At 44.8% G+C, this 17,950-nt stretch overlaps 2 protein-coding genes across 4 annotated transcripts; both read left to right on the forward strand.

Moving 5' to 3' along the window:
• The first annotated feature begins 946 nt into the window (after positions 1-946).
• On the forward strand, positions 947-3,429 carry LOC100286112 (structural molecule). 3 transcript variants are annotated; one of them, XM_008669960.4, is made up of 6 exons: positions 947-1,568; positions 1,861-1,983; positions 2,383-2,481; positions 2,628-2,687; positions 2,818-2,891; positions 3,101-3,429. In XM_008669960.4, the coding sequence occupies exons 1-6, from the start codon at positions 1,221-1,223 to the stop codon at positions 3,183-3,185; spliced, it is 789 nt and encodes a 262-aa protein (XP_008668182.1). In that variant the 5' UTR covers positions 947-1,220; the 3' UTR covers positions 3,186-3,429. The 3 variants fall into 3 exon arrangements, with proteins under 3 accessions (XP_008668182.1, XP_008668184.1, NP_001152472.2); NM_001159000.2 differs by having other exon boundaries at positions 1,128-1,568; positions 2,643-2,687; positions 3,101-3,294; XM_008669962.4 differs by lacking the exon at positions 2,383-2,481 and having other exon boundaries at positions 2,643-2,687.
• A 1,103-nt stretch (positions 3,430-4,532) lies between these two features.
• Positions 4,533-7,735, forward strand: LOC103648659 (WAT1-related protein At1g68170). The gene is made up of 6 exons (XM_008673089.1): positions 4,533-4,735; positions 4,897-4,959; positions 6,609-6,728; positions 6,813-7,239; positions 7,330-7,481; positions 7,564-7,735. Exons 1-6 carry the CDS (start codon positions 4,533-4,535, stop codon positions 7,733-7,735), a joined length of 1,137 nt encoding a protein of 378 aa, XP_008671311.1.
• Positions 7,736-17,950: the final 10,215 nt, after the last annotated feature.

Genomic DNA, 17,950 nt, shown 5'->3' on the forward strand with positions numbered 1-17,950 from the left:
GAGGCCTAATAGACCGAATGCCCATCCCTAAGCGCACTCATGACCTATCGGAATTAGGTCTGAGCCGATTACACCAACCGAATTACCCTAATAGACCGAATGCCCACCCCTAAGCGCACTCATGACCTATCGGAATTAGGTCTGAGTGCGCAGGCCGCTGGCAGGGCGCAACACGATGAGTCATGCCGAGCCTCAAGCTACGAAGGCCAAGGGTCGACATAGCCCGAATGATGGCGCTCGGGGTCCACGCTGCCCGTGCTGTCCGCAATAAAGAATATGAGATAGCTAGATGACCGTAAGCACGCGTGGCTTTATCCCATAATAGAACACTCAATTTTACCATCACCTAGTGGCTCCTTTCTAAGGAAGCCACAGCTAGCTGACCCCTCCTTGGTCTATAAAAGGAGGAGGCCGGCCCCGAGCACGAGCTCAGTCTCTCTTTTGGTGGTCTTTTGGAGAGGGAGAGTTCTCTCGGACGACGCAAGGATGGATCCCAGGCAAAAAGACACATAGAAGGACTGATGAACAGGAGGAGGACCTGGAGGCCGGAGCTCCACCGTCAAACCAAATACTTAGCTAGGACTCCAGCTTGTAACCACCTCCACCACGAATAAAAGACTTAGGAGACTCTACTTTGTCTCTCACCTGCTTGTAACTCTTACTACGATGTTTAATCATCAATGGTGTCGATAGCGAAAGCCGCTGATGATTGAATGTATGTACGTTCTGCCCGAACCAGTATAAATCTTGCGTCCATCATGTACACAGTCCAGAGCTTGAAACACTTGAAACACGTACAATAAATTTACGACACGTGTCTAGGCTCACCGATACCATGTGGAGTGACTGATCGAGTAACGAGGTTCACGAGCGGATTGATGTCTTGCTGTGGAGAATGGAGAGGAAGAAGTCAAGAAGCGCAGTGCAAGTGCAAGCGTGGTGTGAAGTGTGATAGGCAATGCTAGCGCGGCGCTCAGCAGCTGCTGCTGCTCGTGCCCGGCCACAAACGTTATCCTCCTAGATATGGCCAGAGTTTTTGCAGCCAAGAAGAGGGCCGGCCGACCGCCCCCCACCCCACGTATTAACAAAACGCCTCCCGAAGCAGACAGAGCCTCACTCCGCGCGCCCGCGCAGCGAAGCTGGAGGGAGCATGGAGCTGAGGCCGCCGCGCCTGCGACCGTGAGCACGCTCTGTAGCCAGCCGGGTCCGGCTGGGCGGCCATGGCAGCCACCGTTCTCTTCACTCCGGCGCAGTGCCACCGCGCCACCGCGACGACGAGCGGGCGGGGAGCCCCCTCGCATTGCGCCCTGGCCCCTGGGCACCGGCGCCCGGGGCGGGGATCGGTGAGGGCGGTGCCTCCCGAGCAGAGCAGCTTGCCTCAGGCGGCGGCGGCTGCTGTCTACGGGACTGCTGGCGACGTCAAGGCCGCGCTGTACCGAGCGCTGGACGGCGCCAACAGGGGGATATTCGGGATGACGTCCGCCAAGCGCTCGGAGATCCATGGCCTGGTGGAGCTGCTCGAGTCCAGGAACCCCACGCCGGAGCCCACCGCCAAGCTGCAGGACAAGGTACCTTTTTTTCCCCCATCATTGTTAACTATATAGCATATGCTGGATGCAATACAGAACACTAGTTGGTGAACATAGTGGCATAGTAGCTAATAAAATAGAATTTGATTAACAGCCTCGAGATATGGATTTCACGTTTCCATTACGATCTGATCTACCGTACGTTTTAGCCACCTGATATATTTCTGTAGTCGATAGAGTGTTAGTGTATGCCAAGCTGCCAACTGCTTGTTCAGTAAAAGTACTGACATGTACAGTGGGGGCGCATGCATGTTTGGGTGGTGGATCGAAGGTGGATGGATGCTGGAAGCTCATCTACAGCACGATCTCCATACTGGGGAAGAAGAGGACCAAGTTAGGGCTGCGAGATTTCATCAGCCTAGGGGACTTCCTCCAGATAATTGACGTCAAACAGGTCAGTAAAGGCCACACCTGCTGTAAAGTTTTCCCCCTCCGAGTCCTTGTTTGGATGCTCTCTATTGACCTCAATCCACATGTATTAAGGTGGATTATGATTTAAATTAATTTAAATTACACTCTAGATCAACTTAATAGATCAACTTAATACATATGGATTGAGTTAAATACGACAAATAAGGCCCCTCACTGTTGACTGGCTAGCTGCGGGTTACCGCTTCATCTGCTCGAACTTTTGAACCTGTAAGCACTACGCATATCTCGTGTTCTTGACACAAAAACTAGTCACGTTGGGTCAATGGACTATACATGCATATTTGGATATATATTCTAGCTGCATATACAAAGTACGTGAAATAAATGGAGATTTAGCGTCGTCACTTGTCTACACCCGAAGGAAAAGGCGGTGAATGTGGTAGAGTTCAGCGCGAGAGCACTGAAGATACTGACGGGGAAGCTCACCATCGAGGCTTCGTACAGAGTTACCAGCCAAACAGTAAGGCCTCCTTTTTTTTTCTTCTGGTGCTCGCTAGCTCCTAGCTCCTGGTCTCGGTTATTAGGCGCTGTTTCGGCGAGTCTTACACTGCTGTTCCTGACCGCCTAATCGAAAAGCTAGCTTGGAGAATTCCTCACGACCTGTAGCTTTCTTGTTTTCAGAGAGTGGATATCAAGCTCGAGAGCTCAACCATCACCCCTGAGCAGGTAAAACTCTACCCTACTGCTGCCATGGACGATTCTTTCATAACGCAATCGTATGAAGTCCACTCTTTTTCTTTTTTGGTCTTTGGTCTTAACTGATCGTCACATTTGGATACATCATACATGTGTGCAGCTGATGAACATATTTCAGAAGAACTACGACATGCTCCTGGACATATTCAATCCAGAGGGCTGGCTGGAGATAACGTATCCTCTGATTTCGTTTCTATCACTGTGGCTCACTAGCTGGGTGTTTAATTTCTATGAACTAATTTTTTTGTCCCTCCATTTTAGTTCCCTAAACTAACAAATACGGAAACTCTGTGTTTTGGTTTCCGCATGTATTTGTACACTAAAACGAGGGGTCTAATTTGGTGTCGGCATGTCTTCCTCAACTTTGATGGATTAATTAACAGATATGTTGATGAATCGCTACGGATTGGACGAGACGACAAAGAAAACATATTCGTGCTGGAGAGAGCAGACCTGCCAGACGTCTGATGACGCGCAGTTCATGCGCACAGGCGATCCGTAATTTTGTGACGAGGAGCGAGTGTATGTAACACGCAGAAAACATAGCCTGCAAATATATAAATATGGTATATCCGACAGCTAGGACTCTTGCATGGTTATTGGCAGTTCGATGCAGACAATCTACCACTCGAAGTAAAAACAAACAAAAAAAAACTTTTCTTCTCGAATAAAGTAGGTATGTATACGCACAGGCACAGGCCGTTCTTCTTCATTTTTGAGTTTTTATGAGCATCAAAGAGCAGCGTGAATATATATATATATATATATATATATATATATATATATATATATATATATATATATATATACTTTGGAAAATGGGCAGACTAATATGTAAGCAGGTATTAGTTGTAAGCACGCAAGCAAACATTTTAATTCGTTAGATTTAGATCCAACGGTTGTCGTATTTTAGCACTTAAACCCTTCCACCACCACCTGATATAGTTTTATAAAAAAAATCCTAACAAATCACAATTATATTTACCATTGGATACATATTTAACGGACTAAAAAGTCTGCTTACACGCTTACATCTAGTACCTGCTTGCATAGTAGTCGTTACCTTGGAAAAGAACTATGCAAGCTATCATCCTTCATATATATACAGAGAGATGGGAGACTGATCAACATTAGAAAGCAAAACAGCTGCTGTTGTATCTGGATTGGAAACACGCCTGTTCAAGTAGTGTTGGTTGTCTTGTTGGAAAAGTGAGCTATAGAGATCTCAACTCTCAAGGTGAACTAACAGATCCCTAGAACTTTATGTAGCTGCCTCTGCCTTGCAGTGTCTTCTAGTAGGTGTTACTATTATTCAATATATGCACATAAAGAAATCGCACAATGCTTTTAGATTAAGGAAGCAAAACGAGCAACGTCGAACAGGCCTGCCGAACAGGCGCAGGCAGCGAGCGCGCGCGACAGTGACGACCGTGCGCACCTCAGAACGACGCACGCCGCGAGCCATGCCATGGCACGCACCCATCCGTCCTCTGCAGCGCGCACCCATCGGTTCTCGCGACATGCTATGCCGCGCCTCGTTCGCGACGACACCGAGCGAGGAGACCGGCGCCTGCTGACAAAAGGCCGCCCGGATCCAAGGACGTACACACGTACTGGACTAGTACTATATACGCACGGACAGATGCTCGATCTCTGCTTGCTTGGCCCCCTCACCCCCTGGCCTCTCGTTCTCGCCTCGTGCCAACAAAGGAACCATCGCACGTACGTACGTACGTGTCATTTATATTGCTCGTGCTTAATTGGTGGTCTTGTACGTTCTCGATCGCCTACGCCGGAGAACGAGGAAGCGGTGGCATGGGGACCGGCGGCAGCTGCGCGGCGGCCGTGCGCGGCGCGAGGCCGGCGGTGGGCATGGTTGCGGTGGAGCTCGCCTTCTCGGCGCTGCAGATCTTCATCAAGCTCGCGCTCGACGATGGCATGGACGAACGGGTCCTCGTCGCCTACCGCCTCATGTTCGCCACCGCCTTCCTCTGCCCGCTCGCCTTCCTCGTCGAGAGGTACTGCAATCAGGAATGCCTGCAAGGTCGGCCTTTTGACAGCGCCAGCACCAACTAAACATTGTGTCTGAATTTCCACCCAAGACAGAGAGAGAGAGAGAGAGTGACTAACAGACACACAATTGACCATGGCCTTGATAACATTTGTACCTCTCGTGCAGGAAGAAACGGCCACCACTAACCATGAAGGTGGTGCTAGGGTTGTTCATGTGTGGACTTTTTGGGTAAGTGCTGGCATCATTTCTTTGGGTCATTTTGTAAGTAGAGAAAACCTCACTATATCCCACAACTTGAAAAAGGCTGCATAACTTTGAGTGTAGTCTACTTCATCCCTCACTCTAAAACCCCAAATAATCCTCTGGACAGTTTTAACCCCAAATAATCTTCTGGACAGTTTTAACTGCTGGTTTTGATAACATGACATTGATTTAAATGGCACCAATTTTTACCTATTTCAGTTTTATAATCTAATAGTATCCAAAAATCATATATTTCTGCACAAAAATTAGCAATAAGATATTGTATATGCCTATTTTTCTAGAGTTTTAGGAATAACAGCTTAATTACTAAAAATAAAAAATTGTATGAAACCTAATTCATTTCTTATCCCCTCTGGTTAAAGCTTTAGTAACACTAACTAATACTATTACTAAACTATTGAAGTTTTTGTTAATTTTATTAAGCAAGTTAAGTGTCCTTTCATCAAATTACTAACTAAATCAATTTTAGGTTTATTTTTTAAAACGCTTAGCAAACAGTAATAAAACAATATCTGATTTTTTACATAGCTCTTCTCTTAGGTAAAATAACTTATACAAATATTTATAAATTTTTGTAGAGGATTTAAATCGGGAACCATATAAAGTTCTCAGAAATATTTACGTAAATTATGGGTCCATATTTAAAGTTCTCAGAAAATTTTATAAATATTTGTGTAAGTTACTTTAGTTAAGAAAAGGGATATGTAAGAAACCGGAAATTGTTTTATTACTATTTACAAACTGTTTATAAAAATAAATGTAAAATTGATTTAGTTAGTAAATCAAAGAATTTTTCACTTAACTTGCTTAATAAGATGAATAAAAAATCACTATTTTAGTAATAGTTTTAGGTATCTTTATAAAAAATTAGCCTAAGATAAGGAATGAATTAGTGATAAGAAATTAAGCTATTTTCATGTAGTTTTAAATTTTTAGTAATTAAATGCTATCCCTAAAATTCCAAAAAAAAGGAAAATTATAATATCTTATTATCAATTTATGTGTAAAATGATATAAATTTTAAATATTTCTACAACACAGAACTGAAATAGACAAAACTAGTGTCACTCAAATCAATGACACATCATCCAAACTACAACTAAAACTGATAGAGGGTTATTTGTCTGATTTTATAAAGTTGGGGTTTAAAGAACCTGTTTTGAAAATGAGAGTGCTTGAAAGGTTAGGAGTTATGTTATCTTTTCTCTAGTATTTGTTATCTTTTTGTTACTTAGAAATGTCAAAGTACTTTTCTGTATTAAGAAAAAAATGGTTCGCCCTTTACGTCACTTAGACTGTCTCCAACAGCTTATTCATGATATTCCCTATATTATCTTCTATTTTAAACTTATTCACTCTGAACAATATAGTTTATGTGTAAAACAATATTTTTTATGATTATATACACGATCTGCTGGAGATAACATGCAACCAAACAGTTACGTATAAGACGACAACATCACTTAGAGGAGTTTAGTTTTTAGACACTAATTTTTAGTCACTCTATTTTAGTTTCTTTTATTCTTTAACTGCATCTCATATTCAGAGCAGCGACTGGAACTTGCTAGTTCTTGCCAGAAATTATCATCATCTTTTTGCTCGCACAAATGCAGAATCGCAATAAACCAGAACTTGATAGTGCTTGCCATGAAGCTGACGAACTCCACGACCATCGTCACAGCTCTCAGCAACCTCACGCCTCAGTCCACATTCATCGTCGCGATCTTGACAAGGTCACCGGGACTGCCCCCTACGTCCCACCAATTTTTCACACGCGCACCATTCTCACCATCGTAGCATAGATGTATCCCGTACAGGCAGGAGACGGTGAAGCTTGGCAAGGCCAGTGGGCGTGCGAAGCTGGTGGGCACCCTGGTCGGCCTCGGCGGCGCGATGCTAGTCACCTTCTACAGGGGCCCGGAGATCGGGTTCATGCACCGGCTCGCGCGCACGGCCGGGCTCAGAGACGCCGGCCGGCTCAGCGGCGGCGGTGGCCATGGGACGTCGTCTGCCGCCGCCCGGGTCGTGGGCTCCTTCCTCGCCATCACCAGCTGCTTCAGCTACGCGATCTGGCTGTCCATCCAGGCGCGAGTCGGGGAGGTGTTCCCGTGCCACTACTCCATCGCGGCGCTGGTGTGCCTCTTCGGCGCGGTCCAGTCCGCGCTGCTCGCGCTCTGCTTCCACAGGGACATGGCGCACTGGAGGCTCGGCCTCAACGTCAGGCTCTACTCGTCAGCCTACGCGGTGAGAGGAGAACCGATCGAGTTGAAGGCAGTAGGTAGCGTGTGCTCGTTTCTTGACTGTTCCTGGCTGATCTGCGTCTGCGTGCTGCAGGGCATCGTGGCGTCCGGTTTCGCCTTCCCGCTCATGTCGTGGTGCCTGCGGGAGCGGGGGCCCCTCTACGTGGCCATGTTCGGCCCGCTCATCATCGTCTTCGTCGCGGTGCTCAGCTCAGTCTTCCTCGACGAGACCTTGCACCTCGGGATGTACGTGCGCGAAGCTCATGCTCTCTGCTTGCATCGCTTGCTGCTCCTTCGCCTTCACTTTGCTCTTTTCCCGCCTCTGCAGCGCGCTCGGCGCCGTCCTCATCGTGGCTGGGCTGTACATAGTGCTCTGGGGCAAAGCGAGAGAAGCGCAGGAGAAAGCTGCTGCTGCTGTGCTCACAGATGAAGAGCTTGGCAACGACTCGTCCATGGCTCCTGCTGCTGCCAATACCAAATATAACGGTGAAACAAAATGATGAAACTTGATCTTGATTACGGCCTACCAACTCGCTGATCGACGGCGGCATGATGGCACTGGACCGGCTGTTTGTTCTGCACAACTTATGAGTCGGTTATGAATCATTACCTTGATCAAGCACTACCGAAATTTGGCTCTTTGCCGAGTGCTATATTCTTTGCCGAGTGTTTTATTTCGAGCACTCGGTAAAGAAGCTCTTTGCCGAGTGCCACGTAAAAAACTCTCGGTAAAAGAAAACACTCGGCGAAGAGACTCTTTGACGAGTGTTTTATTTTTGACACTCGGCAAAGAGTTTCTTTGTCGAGTGTCTTTTTTTGACACTCGGCAAAGAGCTCTTTGCCGAGTGTTTTTTCTCCAACACTAGGCAAAAACAATTTAAAAATCATATTTTAAAGTAGTAAATTAATTTAAATGAAAAAGTTTTCAACTACAAATTTGTATAACTCATCATGATGTACAATTTATATATTGAACATTTCTTCATATGACAAAATAAAAATAATTTTTTCATAAAACCTATATCTCTCTCGTAGTTGAGAGAGACGTATAGAATTAGTGCATATTGTTAGAACCATCATGTGAGATAAACAAATGACCAAACAACCAAAATAAACTTTGTAGATCTTGAGAAGTTATAGAAGTTTATAGTTGACAACTTTTTCATTTGAAATCATATTGTCAAGGAAAACTACGTCTGAATTTAAAAAATTTAAAATTTGAATTTTGAAAACTACTTCGAAAGAAAAAACCACCAACATGAAAGTTGTAGGTATTGAAGATTTATGAAACTTTGTAGTTGACAATATTTTGGTTTGAAATCATCTTGTTATGCAAAACTATGTTTGAATTTTTCAAACTGTCTCGGATGGAAAAACCACCAAAATAAAAGTTGTAGGTCTTGAAATGCAATGAAACTTTGTAGTTGACAATTTTTTGATTTGAAATCATCTTATCATTGAAAAATTCGTGTGAAGTTTTCAAATTTAAAATTCAAATTTTGTAAACGGTCTCGGATGTAGAAACTATTAAAATAAAACTTGTAGATCTCAAAAAGTTATGCAACTTTATAGTTGGTCACATTTTCAAATGAACTCATTTAGTGACTTAAATAATCAAATTATTCTCGATTTGTTATAGTACATGGGGAATGAAAACGTAATATAAACATAATTGGTGTAGTAGTGTAGTGGTATAGGATGGTATGCGCGAGAGAGAGGTTGCGAGTTCGAATCTCACTATTTACAAAATATAGTGAAAAATGATAGGGTAACGATTCTTAATTTGTCGAGTGTTTTTCTTTGCCGAGTGTCCGAAAAAAGTACTCGGCAAAGAACCCTTTGCCGATGAAATAGCTTAGACACTCGGCAAAGAACGCGATTCCGGTAGTGAAAGTCTGTTCTGGTTATGAATCAGTTATGTTTATTATTTTCATGAATCTCAAAGCAGTAGTTATTACCGGTCGGAATTTGTTGGAACTGTGAAAAAACGTGGCCTGTTGGTGGGATATCTTTATACACCTCTAATTTTGCAGTTGCAGTACATAAAACAGTGTCTTCATAAGATGTAGGGATGTAAATAGTATGGAGACCCGTCCATATTCGAAATCTCGATCCATCTAAGAGAGCTGAGATCCGATCTATATCTGAGTTTGTGTATTCAGTATCCGATCCGTATCCGGTCTATATCAGTATCCGATCTAAGGAATCTTACTTTGAACTTTGAGTAAAACAAGCTGCCAATAATGTGTTGTCGTCTATAACAACTGATGTCCCTTTCTAGCTTCGGGAATCCAATGCTCTTCGATAAAGTGCTTATGATTTTAGCCTCGGCACGGCCGCGAATGCATCCCAAAATCTCTTCATCGATCCCGCCAAAGAGCATGAATTTGGGCTGGTAGCCGCAGGATATGGCAAACTCGTTCAATTCTGATATGTCCTCTTCGGAAAGTTGTTGGCCACCCAGGTGCCGAAGGTCGAAATTCTTATCTTCCGAAGAGGTCTCTTCAATTCTCTTTCCCTTATTAGGAGGCGTTGCGGCTACATCTTTCTCAACAACCACATCCGATATAAGTCTGTCGATTTCCGACATTGTGGTTGCAAGGTTATCTGCTTCGGCTCCGGCGGCAACTTCAGCATCGACAGGCATAATAGCTTTATCCGCTGAAGCTGGGGGCGGGGTCTGTTCAATAGCTTGCATCACATTCATCATCCGTCGTTTCTTCTGCCCCCCCGGTTTTCCCCTCGACAGTCGAAGCGGTTTCCTTTTACTGCAAGAGGCTAGTCAGATCTAACCTTAAAGAACTTAGCATTGCGAACGGGATGAGTTCAGTCATTACCTTCAAAATTTATGAAACATCAGCAGCAGAAGGCGAAGAAGGACCTATAGTCTTGTCTGGCACATCTTGTACCTTCGTCTCTACAGAAGATATCCTGACAAGTTTTTGTTTCTTGGGAGCCGAATCCTTCGGTTTCGATAGAGTTTTTTTTGCTTCTTTAAAGCTTTATGGTCTTCCTTGACCGACTACATGGTCTGTCTGTTCAGAATGCTGACGACTCTTTTCCTTTTAGCTCCTCCGTTCCCTTCATCAAGTCTCTCGTAATCTGGGTACTCAAAATTTAGAGCATCCATCACATGGTTCAACCTTTGTTTTTGACGGTTGCCGAAGGCAGCAGTCATCAATTGATCATCTTTCTTCGTATAATTTTCGAGAATTTTATTGCACATCGTCTCTATCAGCTCTAGCCATTCTGTGCATGGTTTGCTAAATTTCTTCTGGAATTTAAACTTGTAAGGTAGTCGAACAAGTTTATACTTCTTTCCTTCCTCCTTTTTCTTCGGCATTCCCCAACCACCAGAGGTTGGAAGCATCCTATTCGCCAAGTATTCTTGCACCAAGTCCCTGGTGCTAATGTGCTCAGCCACAACTCTAAACTCCACCTCAGCAAGTTGGCATGGGGACCCCACCTGCATATTGCATAGAGGTCGAGTCATGTCGAAGTTCAGTCTCAAGGGACTCATGAAAGGGAAATGTGCCCTTGGGCCATTTCTATAACGTTTTGGTGATTAAGTGTCCAACACATATTAAGTGAGTTGATTATGTGTCAAACAAGCAAGAAGTGCAAATCATGTAACAAGGTACGTTTCTAGACTTAGTACATTGTTTTGAGTACTAACATATATTGTCTAAGTGTTAGAAACAGAGAAAAGATATAAGGAAGAAAAATCGAAGTCCAGCTCGGCTTGGCACACCGGACAGTGTCCGGTGCGCCAGGCCAGGCTCCGGTGAACAGGCCACTCTCGGGAAAACTCGGCGGCGTACGGCTATAATTCACCGGTCTATCCGGTGAGCCAACGGTCGCCAGCGCAATCCGCGGGTGACGCGTGGCCCGCGCCAACGGTCGGTAGTGGGCACCGGACTATCCGGTGCGCCAATTGGCCCGGAGGAGCAACGGTCATCTACGCCAGAATAGGAAGGAGATCAGCACCGGACCGTCTACAGTGACTGTCCGGTGCGCCACCCGACAAAAGGCAAGGATGACCTTCCTTGTTGGCCTCCAACGGCTCCTAGCTGCCTTGGGGCTATAAAAGGGACCCCTAGGCACATGGAGGAGTCACCCAAGCATTCACTAAGCATCCTAAGGCATCCGGACTCTGCTCTCGTGCACTCGCTTTGTTGTGTTAGAGATTTGAGCTCCATTCGAGTCGAGAACTCCCTGTGTGTCATTTGAGCTCAAGTTTTTCACTTGTGTGCGTTGGTGTGCTGCATTCTTGAGTTTTGTGTGCATTGCTCTTCCCAACCTTACTCTTGTGCGTTCTTTGTGATCAATCTTGTAAGGGCGAGAGGCTCCAACTTGTGGAGATTCCTCGCAAATGGGAAAAAGATATAAGGAAGAAAAGCCGTGGTATTCAAGTTGATCATTGGATCACTTGAAAGGGGTTGAGTGCAACCCTCGTCCATTGGGACGCCACAACGTGGAAGTAGGCAAGTGTTACTTGGCTGAACCACGAGATAAAATCGCGTGTCTCTTGTGACTGCTCTCTCTTTGATTGTCCGTGTTTGCAAGAGCTCGCCTCATTGACTTGATTAACCCGCACTAATATCTTTATAATCAAGGTTGTTGGAATTTAGTGTTGAATTTTACAGGATCTGAGAGCACCTAGAGGGGGGGGGTGAATAGGTGATCCTGTGAAACTTGAAATTTAACTCACAAGACTTGATTAGGACTTAGCACAAATATTGCCAAGTGGCTAGAGAGGAGTCTCAATAGAACACAATAACCACAAGAGATCAATCACAGAGATGGCACAGTGGTTTATCCCGTGGTTCGGCCAAGATCAACGCTTGCCTACTCCACATTGTGGCGTCCCAACGGACAAGGGTTGCAATCAACCCCTCTCAAGCGGTCCAAAGACCCACTTGAATACCACAGTGTTTTGCTTGCTTTACTATATCCCGTTTGCGAGGAATCTCCACACTTTGGAGCCTCTCGCACTTACACTTGAAGTTCACAAAGAAGCACGGAGTAAGGGAGGGATAAGCAACACACTCAAGACAAGAAATCACAGCAACACCACGCACACAAGTCGCAACAAGAGCTCACAACACAACTCAATGAGTTCACAACTCAACTAGAGCTCTAATTGCTATCGCAAGGAATCAAAAGCGCGGAATCGATGTCTTAGTGCTTAGGAATGCTTAGAGAATGCTTGGTGTACTCCTCCATGCGCCTAGGGGTCCCTTTTATAGCCCCAAGGCAGCTAGGAGCCGTTGAGAGCATTCCTGGAAGGCAAATCTTGCCTTCTGTCGCATGGCGCACCGGACAGTCCGGTGCACACCGGACACTGTCCGGTGCGAATTTCTTTCCTTCTTTGGCGAAGCCGACACGTTGGCGCTTTGGAGCCGTTGGCGCACCGGACAGTCCGGTGCCCCCTTCCGACCGTTGGCTCGGCCACGTGTCTCGCGCGGGCGACCGTTGGCCCGGCCGACCGTTGGCTCACCGGACAGTCCGGTGCACACCGGACAGTCCGGTGAATTATAGCCGTACACCGCCGATGAAATCCCGAGAGCAGCGAGTTCGCACGAGCCAGCCTGGCGCACCGGACACTGTCCGGTGCATCACCGGACACTGTCCGGTGCACCACCGGACACTGTCCGGTGCACCACCGGATAGTCCGGTGCTCCCAGACTGAGCAGAGTCTTGGCTGCTCGAGCCAAGACATTTCCAATTGTTCTTTTCCTGTTTCCAGCACTTAGACACAATACATTAGTCTCTAAAACAATGTACTAAGTCTGAGAAACATACCTTTTGACATGATTTGCACTTTGTCCACCACATTGCATAGATCAACACAAAAGCACTTGCGTTGGCACCCAATCACCAAAATACTTAGAAATGGCCCAGGGGCACATTTCCCTTTCAATCTTCCCCTTTTTGGTGATTTATGCCAACACAACATAAAGCAACTAGAACAAGTGCTATATCAATGCAAATGAGAACTCAAAATTGTTTTGATTCATTTTTGGCATATATGGATCACTCTTTGCCACCACTTGGTTTGTTTTTGCAAATCAAACTCAAATTTTTTATCTCTAAGTCAAACACACTTGTTAAGACATGAAGAGAGTCGTTCCAAGAGAAATTGATTCAAGATTTCAAAAACTTCCCCTTTTTCCCATAATCAACACTTCTCCCCACAAGAAGCCAACTTTTGGTAAAGAGCCAATAAGAGTATTTTGACAAAACAAAAGCTCTATTCTATTATTTTCAAAATTCACAAGTGGTAGCTGATCCGTTTATTGCTTTGGCCTTATTTTCTCCCCCTTTGGCATCAAGCACCAAAACGGAATCAATTTTGGCCCCTTTAACCCCATTGCCTCACCAAAAATCTTCAACTAAGAGTAAAAGGCAATAAGAGTACTAAGATGAACTTGGAAGATGTTACTCGTTCATCAGAGTGCAGTGGAAGTCTTGCATGGTCCAAGTTCACCTTTTCCCTTTCAATCCTCCTTTGAGACTAAATTAAGCAAACTCAACCACACAGTTAGTCTCAAAGGGTCAAGTTGTAGCACAGCTCCCCCTAAATTTGTGCATCACTTGCAAATGGACTTGTAAGGTCCGGGGAGTGCTTGTACAACTTGAGCACCATAAATAAACAACAAAATGCATAAGGAACATGATCAAAGGCATAAACACATGTATGCTATAAATCAATCCAAGTTCCGCGAATCTAAGACATTTAGCTCACTACGCAACTTGCAAAAGGTCTGCTCATCTAAAGGCTTGGTAAAGATATCGGCTAGCTGGTTCTCGGAGCTAACATGAAACACTTCGATATCTCCCTTTTGCTGGTGGTCTCTCAAAAAGTGATGCCGGATGTCAATGTGCTTTGTGCGGCTGTGTTCAACAGGATTATCCGCCATGCAGATAGCACTCTCATTATCACATAGGAGTGGGACTTTGCTCAAATTGTAGCCAAAGTCCCTGAGGGTTTGCCTCATCCAAAGTAGTTGCGCGCAACACTGTCCTGCTGCAACGTACTCGGCCTCAGCGGTGGATAGGGCAACGGAGGTTTGTTTCTTAGAACTCCACGACACCAGGGACCTTCCTAAGAATTGGCACATCCCCGATGTACTCTTCCTATCGACCTTACATCCAGCATAGTCGGAGTCTGAATATCCAATCAAGTCAAAGGTAGACCCCTTTGGATACCAGATCTCGAAACAAGGCGTAGCGACTAAATATCTAAGGATTCGCTTCACAGCCACTAAGTGACACTCCTTAGGATCGGATTGAAATCTAGCACACATGCATACGCTAAGCATAATATCTGGTCTACTAGCACATAAATAAAGTAAAGACCCTATCATAGACCGGTATGCTTTTTGATCAACAGACTTACCTCCTTTGTTGAGGTCGGTGTGTCCGTCGGTTCCCATCGGAGTCTTTGCGGGCTTGGCGTCCTTCATCCCAAACTTCTTGATCAAATCTTATGTGTACTTCGTTTGGGAGATGAAGGTTCCATCCTTAAGTTGCCTCACTTGGAACCCAAGGAAGTAGCTTAACTCGCCCATCATCGACATCTCGAATTTCTGAGTCATCACCCTGCTAAACTCTTCACAAGACTTTTGGTTAGTAGAACCAAAGATTATGTCATCGACATAAATTTGGCACACAAAAAGATCACCATCACAAGTCTTAGTAAAAAGAGTTGGATCGACTTTCCCAACCTTGAAAGCATTAGCAATTAAAAAGTCTCTAAGGCATTCATACCATGCTCTTGGGGCTTGCTTAAGTCCATAGAGCGCCTTAGAGAGCTTACACACGTGGTTGGGGTACCGTTCATCCTCGAATCCAGGGGGTTGCTCCACGTACACCTCCTCCTTGATTGGCCCGTTGAGGAAAGCGCTCTTCACATCCATTTGGAACAACCTGAAAGAATGGTGAGCGGCATACACTAGCAAAATACGAATGGACTCTAGCCTAGCCACAGGAGAAAAAGTCTCCTCAAAGTCCAAACCTGCGACTTGGGCATAACCTTTTGCCACAAGTCGTGCCTTGTTCCTTGTCACCACCTCGTGCTCGTCTTGCTTGTTGCAGAACACCCACTTGGTTCCCACAACATTTTGCTTGGGACGAGGCACCAGTGTCCAAACTTCATTTCTTTTGAAGTTGTTGAGCTCCTCCTGCATGGCCAACACCCAGTCCGGATCTAGCAAGGCTTCTTCTACCCTGAAAGGCTCAATAGAAGAGACAAAGGAGTAATGCTCACAAAAATTAACTAATCGAGATCGAGTAGTTACTCCCTTGCTAATATCACCCAAAATTTGGTCAACGGGATGATCCCTTTGAATCATTGCTCGAACTTGGGTTGGAGGTGGTTGTGCTTCTTCCTCCATTACATGATCATTTTGTGCTCCCCCTTGATCACACGCCTCCTGCTCATCATCTTGAGTTGGGGGATGTACCATTGTTGAGGAAGAAGGTTGATCTCGTTCATCTTGTTCCTGTGGCCGCACATCTCCAATCGCCATGGTGTGTATTGCGGCCGTTGGAACTTCTTCTTCATCTACATCATCAACATCAACAACTTGCTCTCTTGGAGAGCCATTAGTCTCATCAAATACAACGTCGCTAGAGACTTCAACCAAACCCGATGATTTGTTGAAGACTCTATACGCCTTTGTATTTGAGTCATAACCTAGCAAAAACCCTTCTACGGCTTTGGGAGCAAATTTGGAATTCCTACCCTTCTTCACTAGAATGTAGCATTTACTCCCAAAAACTCGAAAATACGAAACATTGGGTTTGTTACCGGTTAGTAGCTCATACGATGTCTTCTTGAGGAGGCGATGAAGGTAGACCCTGTTGATGGCGTGGCAAGCAGTGTTCACGGCTTCCGACCAAAAGCGCTCGGGGGTCTTGAACTCTCCAAGCATTGTTCTTGCCATGTCTATAAGCGTTCTGTTCTTCCTCTCTACCACACCATTTTGCTGTGGTGTGTAGGGAGCGGAGAACTCGTGCTTGATCCCTTCCTCCTCAAGGTATTCCTCCACTTGAAGGTTCTTGAACTCAGACCCATTGTCGCTCCTAATCTTCTTCACCTTGAGCTCAAACTCGTTTTGAGCTCTCCTTAGAAAGCGCTTGAGGATCCCTTGGGTTTCAGACTTATCCTGCAAAAAGAACACCCAAGTGAAGCGGGAAAAGTCATCAACAATAACTAAACCATACTTACTTCCTCCTATGCTTAGATAGGCGATGGGTCCGAAGAGGTCCATATGTAGCAGCTCCAGGGGTCTTGATGTGGTCATCACATTCTTGCTGTGATGTGCTCCTCCCACTTGTTTACCTGCTTGACAAGCTGCACAAGGTCTATCTTTTTCGAATTGAACGTTAGTTAAACCTATCACGTGTTCTCCCTTTAGAAGCTTGTGAAGGTTCTTCATCCCCACATGTGCTAAGCGGCGATGCCACAGCCAGCCCATGCTAGTCTTAGCAATTAAGCATGCATCTAGACCGGCTTCCTCTTTTGCAAAATCAACTAAGTAAAGTTTGCCATCTAATGCACCCTTAAAAGCTAGTGAACCATCACTTCTTCTAAAGACAGACACGTCTATATTTGTGAATAGACAATTATATCCCATATTGCATAATTGACTAACAGATAACAAATTATATCCAAGAGACTCAACTAAAAACACATTAGATATAGAGTGCTCGGATGAAATAGCAATTTTACCTAACCCTTTTACCTTGCCTTGATTCCCATCACCGAATATTATTGAATCTTGGGAATCCTTGTTTTTTACGTAGGAGGTGAACATCTTCTTCTCCCCCGTCATATGGTTTGTGCATCCGCTGTCGATAATCCAGCTTGAACCCCCGGATGCATAAACCTGCAAGGCAAATTTAGGCTTGGGTCTTAGGTACCCAACTCATGTTGGGTCCTACAAGGTTAGCACAAATATCCTTAGGGACCCAAATGCAAGTTTTGTCTCCCTTGCATTTTGCCCCTAATTTTCTAGCAACTATCTTCCTATCCTTTCTACAAATAGCAAAGGAAGCATTTAAAGCATGATATATTGTAGAGGGTTCATTAACTTTCCTAGGAACATTAACAACATTTCTCCTAGGCCTATGAATAGAATATCTCCTAGACATATCTCTACCATGCATATAGGAAGAACTAGAAGCAAACATGGCATGAGAGTCATAAACATGTGAATTAAAAGCATCATAACTTCTATTTGCATTTCTAGCATGTCTCTTATCATGATACATAAAAGCATGGTTCTTTTTAGCACTACTAGCCATAGGGGCCTTCCCTTTCTCCTTGGCGGGGATGGGAGCCTTATGGCTTGTTAAGTTCTTAGCTTCCCTCTTGAAACCAAGTCCATCCTTAATTGAGGGGTGTCTACCAATCGTGTAGGCATTCCTTGCAAATTTTAACTTATCAAATTCGTTTTTGCTAGTCTTAAGTTGGGCACTTAGACTAGCCACTTCATCATTCAATTTTGAAATTGACACTAGGTGTTCACTACAAGCATCAATGTCAAAATCTTTACACCTCTTGCAAATCATAACATGTTCTAAACAAGAGTTAGATTTACTGGCTATCTCTAACTTAGCATTCAAATCATCATTCATGCTCCTTAAGCTAGAAATTGTCTCATGGCAAGAAGATAGTTCACAAGAAAGCATTTCATTTCTTTTAA

The sequence above is a fragment of the Zea mays genome, chromosome 2, assembly GCF_902167145.1.
Source record: "Zea mays cultivar B73 chromosome 2, Zm-B73-REFERENCE-NAM-5.0, whole genome shotgun sequence".
NCBI lineage: Eukaryota > Viridiplantae > Streptophyta > Magnoliopsida > Poales > Poaceae > Zea > Zea mays.